General features: G+C 44.6%; 1 protein-coding gene and 1 pseudogene across 1 annotated transcript; both read right to left on the reverse strand.

The window, feature by feature from the left end:
- Window positions 1-1,773: 1,773 nt before the first annotated feature.
- LOC133890044 (RNA-binding motif protein 25-like) lies at window positions 1,774-5,236 on the reverse strand (annotated as a pseudogene).
- An 85-nt stretch (window positions 5,237-5,321) lies between these two features.
- On the reverse strand, window positions 5,322-10,681 carry LOC133890043 (potassium transporter 7-like). Its single transcript, XM_062330484.1, has 9 exons — window positions 10,406-10,681; window positions 9,446-9,689; window positions 8,902-9,147; window positions 8,746-8,799; window positions 7,866-8,126; window positions 7,720-7,772; window positions 7,529-7,643; window positions 7,185-7,439; window positions 5,322-6,661 (listed from the first exon to the last, which is right to left on the reverse strand). The coding sequence occupies exons 1-9, from the start codon at window positions 10,436-10,438 to the stop codon at window positions 5,565-5,567; spliced, it is 2,358 nt and encodes a 785-aa protein (XP_062186468.1). The 5' UTR covers window positions 10,439-10,681; the 3' UTR covers window positions 5,322-5,564.
- Between the last annotated feature and the right edge of the window lie 3,252 nt (window positions 10,682-13,933).

A 13,933-nucleotide genomic window follows, 5' to 3' on the forward strand; every position in this document is an offset into this window, starting at 1 on the left:
ACATGGTTTACCCCAATATCTGATCTCAGACCGAGACAGAATCTTCACAAGTCATCTCTGGAAAGAGTTGTTTAGGCTGGCCAATACTCAACTAAACATGAGCTCCTCATACCATCCACAAACCGACGGTCAAACCGAAAGAATCAATCAGTGTCTTGAGGCATATTTGCGCTGTTTTGTCCATTCGAGTCCTACTAAATGGCATTCTTGGATTAGTCTAGCAGAATTTTGGTACAACACCTCATATCACTCAGTGTTGGGAAATTCACCATTTGAGACATTATATGGCCATGCCCCTCGACATTTTGGCATTGTTGATTCTTCAGTGTGTGTCGATCCTGATCTTACTGAATGGGCTAAGGAGAGACAGCTGAAGACCCTGCTTTTGCGCCAGCATCTTGAACGAGCTTGTCAACGCATGAAGCATCAAGCAGACCGGCGACGCTCTGAACGTAATTTCAAGGAAGGCGACTGGGTGTATCTCAAATTGCAGCCGTATCTACAAACATCGGTAACGAATCGTGCTAATCATAAGCTAGCATTCCGTTACTTTGGTCCCTTTCAGGTCTTGCAGCGCGTTGGGGCAGTGGCGTACAAGCTCCAGCTGCCGGCGTCCAGTCGCATCCACCCCGTCGTCCATGTGTCCCAACTGCGTCAGGCTCTGCCACCGGGCTCCATCAAGCATTCCGTCCTGCCGGAGCCACTGCCTGAAGCAATTGTGCCAAGCGTTCCCGTGCAGATTCTCCAGCGGCGCCTCCATCGCCACGGGTCCAAGGTGGTCGAGCAAGTGCTAATACAATGGGATGGCCAACCTGCTTCTTTAGCGACCTGAGAGATCTTCTCCGAGCTCAAGCATCGCTTCCCACATGCGCCGGCTTGGGGACAAGCCGGTCCTGAAGAAGGGGAGAATGTCACGGCGCCCACTACTTCGACTACAGCTGAGCAGAAGACGCGGGCGCACGTGAGGGACGGGCTGCCGCAGGCGCCAACTCCATCGGGGAATGAAGAGAGGGCCCGGCGCGTCAGCGAGCGAGCAAGGCGGCCAAACGCGCGATACCCGGCTGACAAGTGGGGTCCTTGACAGCTGGCTGTAACAAACTTAAAAACGCTGGAGCGCGTGAGGGAGGGGCGAGAAAGGAGAGAGACGAAACTGAACCACTGAACCAGAGTTTTCCTCTGGCGAACTGGGCTTCTTCTGTCTTTCTCTGATGAATCCATCTGATCTCCCCCTCCAAAAACTTTTCTCTACTCTAGATCGGTGAAGGGTTGTGACACAAAAACTCGGGGCTCGCCGATGAGAAGAAACCAACAAAAAGGGACACACACGCACACTGGTCTACAACCGGAGCTCCAATGCTGGCTGGGTAAGCCAACAGCTCTGAGCAGAACTGAACTCAGAGTCTTCTCGTTTAGTCGTAGGATAAGCAGGCTGCAAAGTTTTGCGAGCATTAGGGATGTACGGACAGGCCTCAATGCCTAGTTCAGCAGTCAAAGGAATGGCTGCAGGGAGATGCTGCATAGATGTAGCAGTGTGCAGCGCAGGCTACACGAGCGGCATGGCTGTGTTTTAAGACATGTTGACTCCTCGGGAAACAAAAGGCCTGACAGATTCATCGGGCCAATCACAGGATCTCATAATCCCAGGAAAAGACACAACAGACAGGAATTCTGCAGAGGGCCCAGACAAGTTTGCCACTCATGCGAGTTGTAGAATATAGTATTATCCAGTATAAAAAAAAAGAAGACAAGCATTTCCATACAGCACACGTTGGATGGGAAATTGATCGAATGCATATCACCGGAAGAATAGCACCAGGGGACAAAGAAGAATGGAGTACATACAACGACATTCGAGTTACAGTGATATCAGTTCCAATGACATTTGCAAACAAAGATTGGTAATTTCAATTCTACAATCTGGGAATTCCCATGTAAGTGTTTCTATGGTTGTTTCCTACCATCTTCCACACATGTGCCACCGCTAAGCCTGCACTTGGCAGCAAATGGGGCTTCCAGTGCTCCATATGGCAGGCAGAGTAAGTTTACAACACTGAGGTTCAGATGAAACCAAGAAATTTAGGGGGGAAATAGGAGGGCTGCCGGCTTTTAGCTCCCTAATACCAGAGAAGTTCAAGAATCATGGTGTCATAGTGATCTCAACCTTCTCTTCTTTGATGTTTTCTGGGACATGGAAGCCTTAGCAACCTGCATTACGGAAAACTCATCACATATACGATAGGCTATGAGTAGATGACTTGAGTATCCACAACAACACTGAATCATATTACATAAAAAAGAAATAAGATAGCACAAACATCATGAGTAGAAATGCTCCATTTAGATCGTATCTGCTAGCATAATTGTGCAAATAATAAACTATTTAATAATGGCAATATCCGGTGAGCAAACCGGAGACACAAGAACACTTTTGACCATTTGTAGTAGAAGGTTCATATGCTGAGCTGAAACAATGTGACACAGTCACTGTGACAGTACCTAGACCCCATATGATTTTTTTTATTTACATGTAGGTTGTGCCGATGATAATGGCATAGCGTCTTAGAGCAACTTCAGTGGTTGTAGATAGCAGGTAGCTCTTATTACTGTGGCATTCAGAGAGAAGAGAAGTGAGTGGGGATGGAGATGAAGCTAACGTGGAGGAAAATCTTGCTCACGTGGAAGGGAATCTTGAAAAGCTAACTCTTAAAAGGAGAGAAAATAAGAGATAACTCTAAGCATTGTGGCATTGCGAAGCATAGGGAATTGAGAACGAAATCTTTTGAGAAGTGTGTTGAGAGAAATAAGAGATAGCAGCAGGAGATGCCCTTAGTTCCAGTTCGCCACACTGTCTACCAAATAATTTCCTTTACACAAAAGACAAAACAAAAGGACAGAAGATATAATGTATCATAGCTATTACCTTGCACTTTTTCTTTTTCTTTTTCTTCTTTTTCTCGCTCTGTTCTCCGCTATCTTGATAAGCTTTAGACTTCTGAGCAATACAATATGACTATGTCAAATACAACTCAATAAACCTTACATCATTACGAACCGGAAATATGTAGCAGACATTTCAAGCAAATCTTCAGAATGCATACCTTATTTTCCCTTTTTCTTTTGATCCCCTTGACTTCTGCTTCATCTTTAGAAACTTCAGAATCCTGGTACTCTGAAATGTCAAGTGCGGGATCACATAAGGAACTTATACGGGAAGCTATCATCAACAAAGATACCTCAGAGCAATCCCCAAATAATGAAACATGCCGTACTACTCTTCCAGAAGTGGACGGCTCGCCTGCATTGGCAAGATAAAGTCACCAAAATGTAGGTCAAATGTGTATTGAGGGGATGCATCAACTTTGCTAGTTCATAGATACATGAGAAGTAAATTGGGAAACATCAATGATGAGAAGAACAATGGCAGAGATCAACCACAAAAACGTTAGCACTACTTTGATGGATAAAATCAATCTAGCATCAGGCCTGATTCTTATCATTTCAGGTGCATAAAGTTATGAAGTTCCACACGAGCTATAACTACAGCTCATGTGGTCCTAAAACAAAAGGTAGCCCTCATTTGAGTCTTTTCTATGTGAGTCATCATATCATAGCAAAAAGATTTAACAGTCTTCTACTAACAATCACTTTAAAGAATGCAAGAAAGCGCCAAATGGTTTGACTATAATACGAGGTATATTTCATACTCCTATGTTGCACCAAGTACCAAATGGCACCCAAGAGGAATGAATATCACCAGAGAATGCCTTAAATATTACATAGTATGCTCTATAAATAGATTACTCATGTGGTGCATGTTTTTCGAAGGATACATATATAATAGTGCAATAGTGGTAGACGTGTACCCTTGCTAGCTTTTATGGTTTCCTTTGCATTTTTCACAGCCAGTTTTACAAGGTCAGGGTTCAGGGAGTCTAAGCCATCAGGTTGCTGAAGTTTTCTCTGGAGGAATTTCGCTAAAGCAGCAGCCTTGTTTGTAGTTAGTGGTCCTCCAGAATGGGCCATCCTATATGATAAAGCAATCACGGATAATGTTATGATCATTACCAAAAAAGAAATGTTCATGAAGATTTTGAGGTAATTATACTCTACTGCTTCTTTGTGCATGAGGGACAACAATACCATGCTGCATTACCACTATAAGATCTGCCACAGTGCAACTCTACTTTATGTTCCATGCGATACACACCCGGGCTTCAACTTGCTCCTTTTCTGTGTGTGTATGTACAAACTAGCTTTGCATTGACAGAGGCAAGCATAAATGGCTAAATGCAAGAACCCCTTGTTACTCCAACAACAGTTACACCTGGAATCCTAGATTCATACATGACAATTGATAGCATCCCAATGATGCGAATTTTGAATTACATAAGTCACGCTCACGTTCAAGTACCAAGCAGTGGAGCCACCTATCACGAATAAAAAAGGGTGCTGAGACTATAATCTAAATCCAAATTGCATTTCTCACCCAGAATTGCAATTCTCCCAACTAAGAGTAGGAATTACTCGAAGCGATACTACCAGTATTTTGAATTCGCAATTTCACTTCAATTACCCGCAGTTTCCTTCTGACCAAGCAGCCAAACCGCAATTGATGAAACCCTAATCCTCACCCATACACAGTCTTTCACTCTATCAATTTGCTTAGAACAACATTAAGCAAGCATTCACAAGTAGAATCTAGTTGGGTCCTGCAAGAGAAATCACATGATACGCTTGAATCGGGAACTATAAGCTATCAGTGGATCTGGACGCAGGTAACAGAGAAGGGGCGATGCGGTACCTGGGCTGGGGGTGGGAGGAGGGAGGAGGGAGGAGGCGCCGGAAGGGGTGCGAACTTGCTGCCCCGGAGCGCGCGCCGCTCTTCGTCACTAAGGCCGCCGGCCGCCGCCATGTCTCCGCCGCACGGTAGGCAGGAGGACTGGAAGAGGAAGGAACGCGACCGGTTCGGTCGGTTGGGCTCTTGGGGTCTGGTCGGACCAGGTCTGAAGCCCGACCGGACCACCGTGCGCGCTCGAGTCAAAAGCTCCTCTGTCCTCCGCTCTCTGCTTGACTGCATCTCTCTCCCTGACATGTGGGCGCATTCGGGATTTCTTTCATCAGAGTTTCCGTTTCATGCCCAAACAAAGCACTGCCGACAATTTGGCTTGCCGAATTCGTAATTTCTTCAGCTTTCGTTTGCCCACAGTTCGACCAAAGGATTAGCAAGAAGTATATGTGATATGATCAGATTCCAAACAAGCGTCAAATTCTCGTGGGAGCTGTGTATACAGGCACAAACAAAGGATGCTCAAACCTGTAGCCAAGCTAATGCTTAATTTCCATGATGAACACAATGTATCTACAAGGTTACCGAAGCTCAGCTCCGGAATTCAAACGGTGGCGACAGGCCGATTCGGCTATCTCTTACCTGCCTGACACCTCGGCGAAACTAGCAGATATACAAGCACAGACAGAACACTACACTGATATCTTCAGCAGAAGCAGGCCGAGTTCAAAGCAGCCATGTCACAAAATCCGCTGCGGGTTTGAGGTCCCCTGCACGGCTACACGTAGTAGATCATGCCGACCTCGATGAGGCTGATATGGGGGATGTGCAGCGTCACCGATGGCCCCCTGCAGTTCTTCCGGAGGAACGAGTAAGCGTAGTTGATGGCGAACGTCTTGAGGAAATTCGAGTTCTTCCTCGCCTTGACGTACGAGTGGCCGATGATGTACGCCACACCGGCCTCCTTCGCCTCCAGGAGGTCGGACAGCTCGTCCCTCACCTGCGGGTCGATCCGCTCCTCCTCGGAGATCTGGAACCGCACCCTCCGGCGGCGGCTCAAGCTGCCCGCCGCCTCCTGCTCGTAGATGGACTGCAGGCTCCGGAGCGTCTCCGACTTGCTGCTCCTGGTCAGGGACAGGGACGTGCCTGCGTCGTCGATGGAGTCCCTCACCATCAGCCCGGTCCCGGTGGTGTCCGTGGTGTGCACGACCGCCATCCTCCCCTCCGTCGACGACTCGTAGCTTCCCGACGAGGCGGCCTCCTCGGCCTCCATTTGGATGAACTTGGCGATGCTCATCACGATGTGGTTCTCGAAGTTCTCATCGTCCTTCTGCACGTCCTTGTACCCGTACCTGACGATGCAGCGGTACATGCGGTACACCCTGGGGCCGATCCTCCCGATAAGGTACCGCTCGTCCGTGGGCACGTACGGCACCGGCACGGACTTGACGCAGACGAAGACCAGGACCTGGTGGAACGCCGGCAGGTTGGTGACGAAGTGCGAGAAGATGGCCGGCACCCCGGTGACCAGCTCCGTGTAGATGAGGCCGATCCCCGGCACGCGCATGATCCCAAGACTCGGGCCGAGCGTCAGGATCCATTTCATGGACACCTTGTTCTGGAGATCGAACAGGTACTTCCGCCGCGTGCCGTAGTGCCACACGTACATGACGAACATAAACACGAGGGCTAGAGCGATCGGAGTCCATCCGCCCTGAGGAACCTTCATGACTGCTGCAGACAGATAGACGCCTTCGATTGACCCGAAGAATGCGAGGAATAGCAAGGCGATCAGGAGGTTGTTCTGCCACACGAAGACGATGACCAGTGACATCAGCCAGGTGGTGACAAACATCACAGTGATGCACGCAAGACCTGAGATCATGCAGAGGAAAGGAGCAAAAGTTAGTCATGGTCAACAGTCTGAGGAACTCGTGAAGAAATGATCAATTGATGGCAGACAAACGGGTCATTATGTGCGTCAGAATAAGGACAGATGCTAGTATTAACTGAATATCCATCTCCAAAGTTGTGAGCACCACTTACGGCCTACCCAAGAAAAATAACAGCTGGTGTTCATAACTTGCAAACATCAGGGGAGATATGTGAGATACAGTACTACTGCCTATTGTAAAAATGCACTACTGCACATTTCTTAAACCTTTTGGTTGTTCAACTAAGAGTGGTAAAACCAAATGTATGTGATGCATCAAGAAGTCAATCTAGGAGGGTGTACTTTGGACCATAAAGTTGAAAACACCTAAAAATGCAGGGTCTGAATGAAATGAAGTATATGTACGTGCTGTAAAATGGAAGAGCAATATGGTTTGAGAACAAAAAAGTCATGTGTTCAGTAGGATCTGCGCAGTTTCTGCAGTACTGAAGTGATCAAACTTACCATAAGCATTTCCTATCACTGTTATGTCACGAAAGCCAACTGTCACAGCTAAACAAAGGACCATCAGGATCCAATTCATCTCAGGTATATAGATCTGGCCACGAATCCACCTTGACGTATGCACAACCTTCACCCGTGGAAAGCATCCCAAAGCAAGGCACTGCTTCACAATAGAAAAGGTTGCAGATATGATAGCTTGGCTGCCCACAACTGCAGCAAGTGTTGCTATGACAAACACAGGCCAAAACACAGGACCTGCAAACATGATGCGATATGATTCAATATTGTTTTTGGCAACATATGAAGAGACAAGTCACAAACAAGCTTCAAGTTCTGAAGCTTACGTGGAATGGAAAGATAAAAACTAGCATGTACAGCTGACGTGTTTCTAGACAGAAACGCAGCTTGCCCCATGTATTGCAGCACAAGACAGGGATATATGACACCAACAAAAGCCAACTGCAGGCATGAGAACAGCTGGATTTAGTATGACGTCTTTTTGAGTATTGACAAATATATTCGCATTTCTTCATACCCTAATAGATGCAGCAGTGAAGTGGCCAAGGTCGGCAAACATAGCTTCAGTACCTGCATGTGTCACACAAATTCCTCAGACAAGCTATTCATTCAAGAAATAAGACTAAATAGTTTCAGCTAGATAACAGGTCTACTTGAATTGACCTGTGATAGCAAGAAGTACTCCTCCGAGAGCCATCCAACCATCTCTTCCTGTTGTCTTGAAGAACTTTACTGTATAGTGTGGAGAAAGAGCAAGACATATTCTAGGATTCCAGTGGATGATGTTATATAGACCAATGATACCAATGCTCAAAAGCCAGAGCAAAACAATGGGAGCAAACATGAATGCCACCCTATGAGTGCCTCGGTGTTGGAGAGCAAAGAGACCAACAAGCACAACACATGCAATGAATACAATCCAACCTGCACACCAGCAAGTTGTCAAGATGGTGATATATTTGCAAGAAATAAAAGTATTGCATAATTTATAATTAGCATATATATTAGTGCACATAATCCATATACACAAACACATTTCTGTAATCATGTAGTTCTCTTTCACACGAACAAACAAGCATTCCTCCCACAAAAGATGTACCGATATGCCGTCAAACCAAGTCACGCTCCCACGAAATTTTGACAACTAGATATTTAAATATTAGAATCAAGTGCTTTTTTAGCATACACGACAAAAACTTAATATTACTTAGATATAATAAAGGTAGCACTTAAGATCCATATTGCAAATTAAGAGGCTATTAAACTACAAATTGAGTACAGCACCCAGCACATTACCGAAATCTAGGAGATCAACTAAGAAAAGCATGACAATGTTGTTCAGTGTTGAATTCCAAACGAACCTATGAAACTTCAGCCAACTTCCCTGATGCTCTATAAGCATGACTACATGGAATAACTTCTTAAAACAATTTGCTATAGGGCCCTTTGGTATAAATAAATAATGATTATAATATTTTATTGTTACAAGAACAAGTTACTAAACCACCATGGATCGTAGAAAAGAAATATAACTAATACATACCATCTCCTAATCCACTTGTGGCAGGGTCTTGTAATCCAGAGATGGCTGACAAAACTGTAGCATACACAACATCAGTCATGACAAGAGAGAAGCATGTAATGCATAACTAAACCAAGTGAAACACAGAACGAAGAAACAGGCACATGTAATGCATACCAGATATGGTCGGTGTAAGAACGCCATCACCTATCACCATGCATGCACCAAATAGAACAAAAAGAAGTAAGCAGGTCCGCAGCTTCCTGTGCTTCTCCAGAAACCTTTTGAATGGAGAGGAAACAGAAGTACGACCAGCTCCAGGCTGATAGTATGTTGACAGCTCTTCATCTGCCGCTTGCTGGTTTGGAAGCAGACTGAATTTTGCATGTCTGCAAAGAAGTGAGTATAAAGCAAATGTTCCACCTGTATAACACATTAATTTTAATAAGTAACATGCATATAAAAAACAAAATAGCTAAATAAATCAACTGCTAGATAGCTCGAGCCAACGTTCTTGTTACACAGTTGTCCTTTTCTGTATCCCTCACAACAGCAAAACCTACCTGAACTATGCCTGGACTAAGCTAAGCTAGCACTTTCCGGAAATTCAATTAACAAAACTTGTCATACAGCATATGCATTTCAGTTAGAAAATCAGTAACACAATCCTTCCGTTTCAAAATGCATCAGTAACACGATCCAGTGCAATTAAGTTGCTCACCTTCCCCGTTATCATCTGCACTCAAGACGATTATGACATATTTCAGCAACGGAACAAGTGTCAAGGTCCAAAATATCAGCGAAAACAACCCAAAGATGGTCGTCTCGTCACGGTAACTGTTCAGATTACCAGACAATGCGCTTCTGTAGACGTACAGAGGCGATGTACTCAAGTCTCCATACACCACACCGAAGCTCTGAAACGCTAGTAGAGAGAGAGTTTTGCAGTAACTTTTCCACTGAAGCTGCAAAACAACCACCACAAGTGGTCAGTGGTCAGTAAGCAACACCAATCCTGTACCCAAACTGGATTTCCAGCGACGCTAAGTCAAGTTTCCGGCGACACGGGCCGAAACTGCTGATGTACTAGTATTACGGTGATTGTTAATTGAATAATTTGACTGAAAGTAACTTTTTCTCAAGAGAATTCGATCTCAAGCATTTCGAAATTTAAAACTATACACGTGTCAATTTAGAAACGATAACGATGCGTCAACGCAGTAACAAGGTGAAAAATATTTGCTGTCATGGTCAGTTGGTCGTCACGACTCACGAGCAAGCAACATCAAGCTCGAACCAAATAGTTGACCCGATTCAATCATATGATACGGATGAAGCTAGCCATCTAGAACAACTTGACCAACCAGTGATCCAACGAATTAAATCCCCTCGGCCGCCACCTCTCGCATTTGACAGCAAATTTCAACCTCAATACTACCTTCCAAATAGATGGATCAAATCGAATATAGGCAAGCAGCAATCTCCAATAGTACGAATAACTGAAACCCTCCCGAAATCGAGCAGAATCAGAACGCACCCGCACCAGCTCTCCGCGTTCCAGATCGCGCGACGACCACCGAACCGCTCAGGAACAAACGCAAAAGGCAGCCCTTACCGGAATCGAGCAAAATCCGAGCACCCGAAACGAGTTCACAGCAGGTGGGGTGGGTCGAGCCGTTACCTGCCGCGCGGCGCCGCCGATCTCCTCGTCCATTGGACCCTCGCCACTGGAAGCGAACGCGTAGGCAGCTGCGCGGAGCAGCGACAGCGGGAGCCGAAAGAGGGAGCTAGGACGAGCTCGCTGGTCCTACACCCATGGGGCCGCGCCGAGAAGGAGAGTCTGGGAAAACGACGGGGGATGAGGAGGAAGAGAGAAGCTTCCGTCGTCTGGGTTTTATAGGCGCATCCGCGCAGCCGAAGAAATGAGGATGGGGAACCGGATCCTCCAGGCGTTGTCCCTCGAGCGCGCAGTAATTATTGTTTACCAAATATTATACGAAAAATATTGGTCATCAAAAAACTGTATGTATTTACTGTTCATTTATTTACTGTGACTCATCATCGGATCCCTAGCTTCTCGATCGCACGGCTGCAATTGAGCAAAATCAGATATACTGTAGCTACCTAACTTTCTCCTACACGTTAGAGGATCACATTCCGGAGGATGGGGAGGGGAGCCAACGTGGTGCGGTGAGCGGGTGCGACCCATGCCGTTAGGATAGGGTGGACGGTCACTGCTGTGTGGGGCCCGAAGGGTGCACGAGATTGGTGGGTCCAGAATGTCAGTGAGAAGCGGCGATGACCGGCTGATAGAAAAGACCCTGCCCTGCCCGGTCGAGGCCTGAGCGATCGGGTCCCACTTCCATCACAGCGCGATTGGACACAGGCGCCGGGCATCTCATGTGGCACAGGCTGGTGTGGGCAGTCGTGTCGCGCGCAAATTTGTACCGTAGGCCTTAGGCAATGGCATCGCCGTCGTGCAATGGACCAAAGCATGTTCAAAGAAGAAAACAATGTAACACAGCACAATTCAAAAGAATATTTCGATACTGATACATCATCAATCACTGAAAGAATATTTCATCTTGATAAAATTCATAAAAAATAAGCCTAAGATTTAATCAGTGATAAACGAGGAATAATCCATCCTCACTAACCATCCATATAGAATTCGATACTGATACATCACCAGAGGCAGTGTACCAACTACCAAGTTGTCGCCGGGCAAGATATTGCCTTTCCCGTGAAGCTCCGAGACCCCTTAAACCCATGATTAGTTAAGAGTCGTCTTGTGATTATTAGCTCTTACCTAAATAATTAGGGCCCGGTGCGAATTCCATAATTAGGCCCTAGGTATACCAAAAGACAATTGAGAAAATATTTTGCTTATTAATCTACTGGTAATACAATTTTCTCTAAGAAATACAGCTTGCCAAAAGTCAAATCTTGAAACTCTTAACTACTAAACTACCTTTTAGCTGAAATGTGCTATACTCTAGCATTCCTTATACAAAATCCTCAATTAGATCTTCATAGGAAACATTATCCAAAATATTGTTTTCTTTTGACTAATCCAGTAAGTCTTTCATATGTCATTGCAGAACACGGGTAGAAATTCAACAAATTCAATCTATATTCCATATAATATAAACATACAAGTTGGATAGGGAACTTTTGATCTTGACCGTCCATCACCTATGATCGTAGGTCTACGATATAAAGTTGCTTCCTCCTAAAATTATGTTGATTGATGGTTGGATCGATGTCAATCAGACCTTAATCATAGAATTTAATGTTGAGATTTATATTTGTTCTCCCACTTATATCATTACGTGAAAAACGGATAAAGAAGACACAATTTAGTGACGAGTTATTACACGACCTATCACTTATGTCGCCTCGAGTCGCAACACGATATAGATCCATAACAGATATCACGTAAAAGGTGATGACTCATATATTACCTATGACATGAGTGACGGGTAATAACTACACCCGCTACTTATAACATGATTATAAGTGACGGATCTTCATGCACCAGTCATAAGTGACGGATCTTCCTGCGCCAATCATAAGTGACGGGTTGTGTTATTTCCCGTTACTTATGACTTGACATAGGTGACGGGTCTCCCTGAGCCAGTCATAAGTGATGGGTCGTAATATGACCCGTCACTTATGACAAATAAATAAGTGACGGGTAATACTATCACCTATCACTTATTATATGGATCTGTTTTAAGAACTCGTCAGCCACTATGCGAGTGAATAGTTACTCAACAGTGCCACCGGCATAATGCTGGTGATTTTCACAGACTCCACTAGAGATTTTCTAATATCTTGTTGATTTGAAGTTTGAATTGGTGCTAGGTCTTTGAAGGTGTGTATCTCCCCCTTTCCACACCTTTCACCGATTGAGAAAACTCTATACCTACGCTCCGTCCATAATGAAGGGATTCATGTTAAGAAAGCACAAAAATGACGAATTTGAATTTGAGTATCGAATTTGTAATATTAATGTCAATTTTGATTTTTTTTTGTTTCAAGTTATTTGAATTTGTAATATTAATGTCAAATTTAAATTTTAGATTTCAAGTTATTTGAATTTTCGTTCAGCTAAATTTTTTCTCTTTGAAAAGTATAATACAACGCGTGAAATTAATCAAACGTCACTTATTATAGTAGGTGATGGGTAAATAATATTACCTGTCACTTATTGTAATTTATAGGTGACGGTTTAACATTATTAGTCGTCACCGACGCTCTAAAATAAGTGATGAGTGATTGTAATAGGTGACAGGTAAAATGTATCGTCCGTCACTTATTAGTTGTATGTATATATTGGTTGTGTCCACGTGCGCATCGCCTAAGTCATTTCCCACTCGAGCGCCTAAGTCATTTCGAGCTAGGGTTTGTCATCGCCCTCTGCCGAGCTCATTGCCATCACTGTCACCACCGTTAGATCTCGTCGCCGTCGCCACCATTGCCCCCAAGCATGTCATCACCGTCGCCCCTAAGCCTATCACCACCCCCGCCGACGACACCCTCTCTCCGCTCCCCTCGGAGCCCCACCGCACTTGGAGCACCATCGTCGCCCCCAAGCGTACCACGATCTCCCCCACACCGAGATACGCCCCGCTCCTCCCCCTCCATATCTTCCCACATCTTTGCTCAATGTTGAATGTTTCAACTGCAATGAAAAGAGACATTCAAGTCTTGCGCTCTTGCACCAAGTCCTTGATCCTGGACACGTTGTTTTGGTGAATAGATTAGCACATTGTGCTACTCTTTGTTCTTGCTGATGTTGTAGGCAGTCTACAATTTGTTTATTAATTATGATGTTCAAAGTAGCTAGTCTAGATTTTGTACTTAAAAAATACGGGTTAGTTCTTAAAAAAAAATGGTGCAAATTATACTCAAGTTTTATCACATATCTTGACCTAATAGAAAGTAATTTCTTTCTTTTTCTATTTTCCTCAATTATGTTATAAAGACATCCTTGTTTTTATTACAGTTATGTTCCTTGTTTTTGTTTACTGCCAATGCTTATTTCATGGTAGAATTGGTTGTCTTGAGGTCTGTTAACATCTTTGTTTTGTTGGCCATGTATCCATTTTGGGTATTTTGAAATATAGTAATTCATAATTTCACAGCATGTGTTATCTAAATAAGTTCTTATTTTATGAGTTTTTTCCTCTTTCTGTTCTGGACA

The sequence above is a fragment of the Phragmites australis genome, chromosome 14, assembly GCF_958298935.1.
Source record: "Phragmites australis chromosome 14, lpPhrAust1.1, whole genome shotgun sequence".
Classification (NCBI taxonomy): domain Eukaryota; kingdom Viridiplantae; phylum Streptophyta; class Magnoliopsida; order Poales; family Poaceae; genus Phragmites; species Phragmites australis.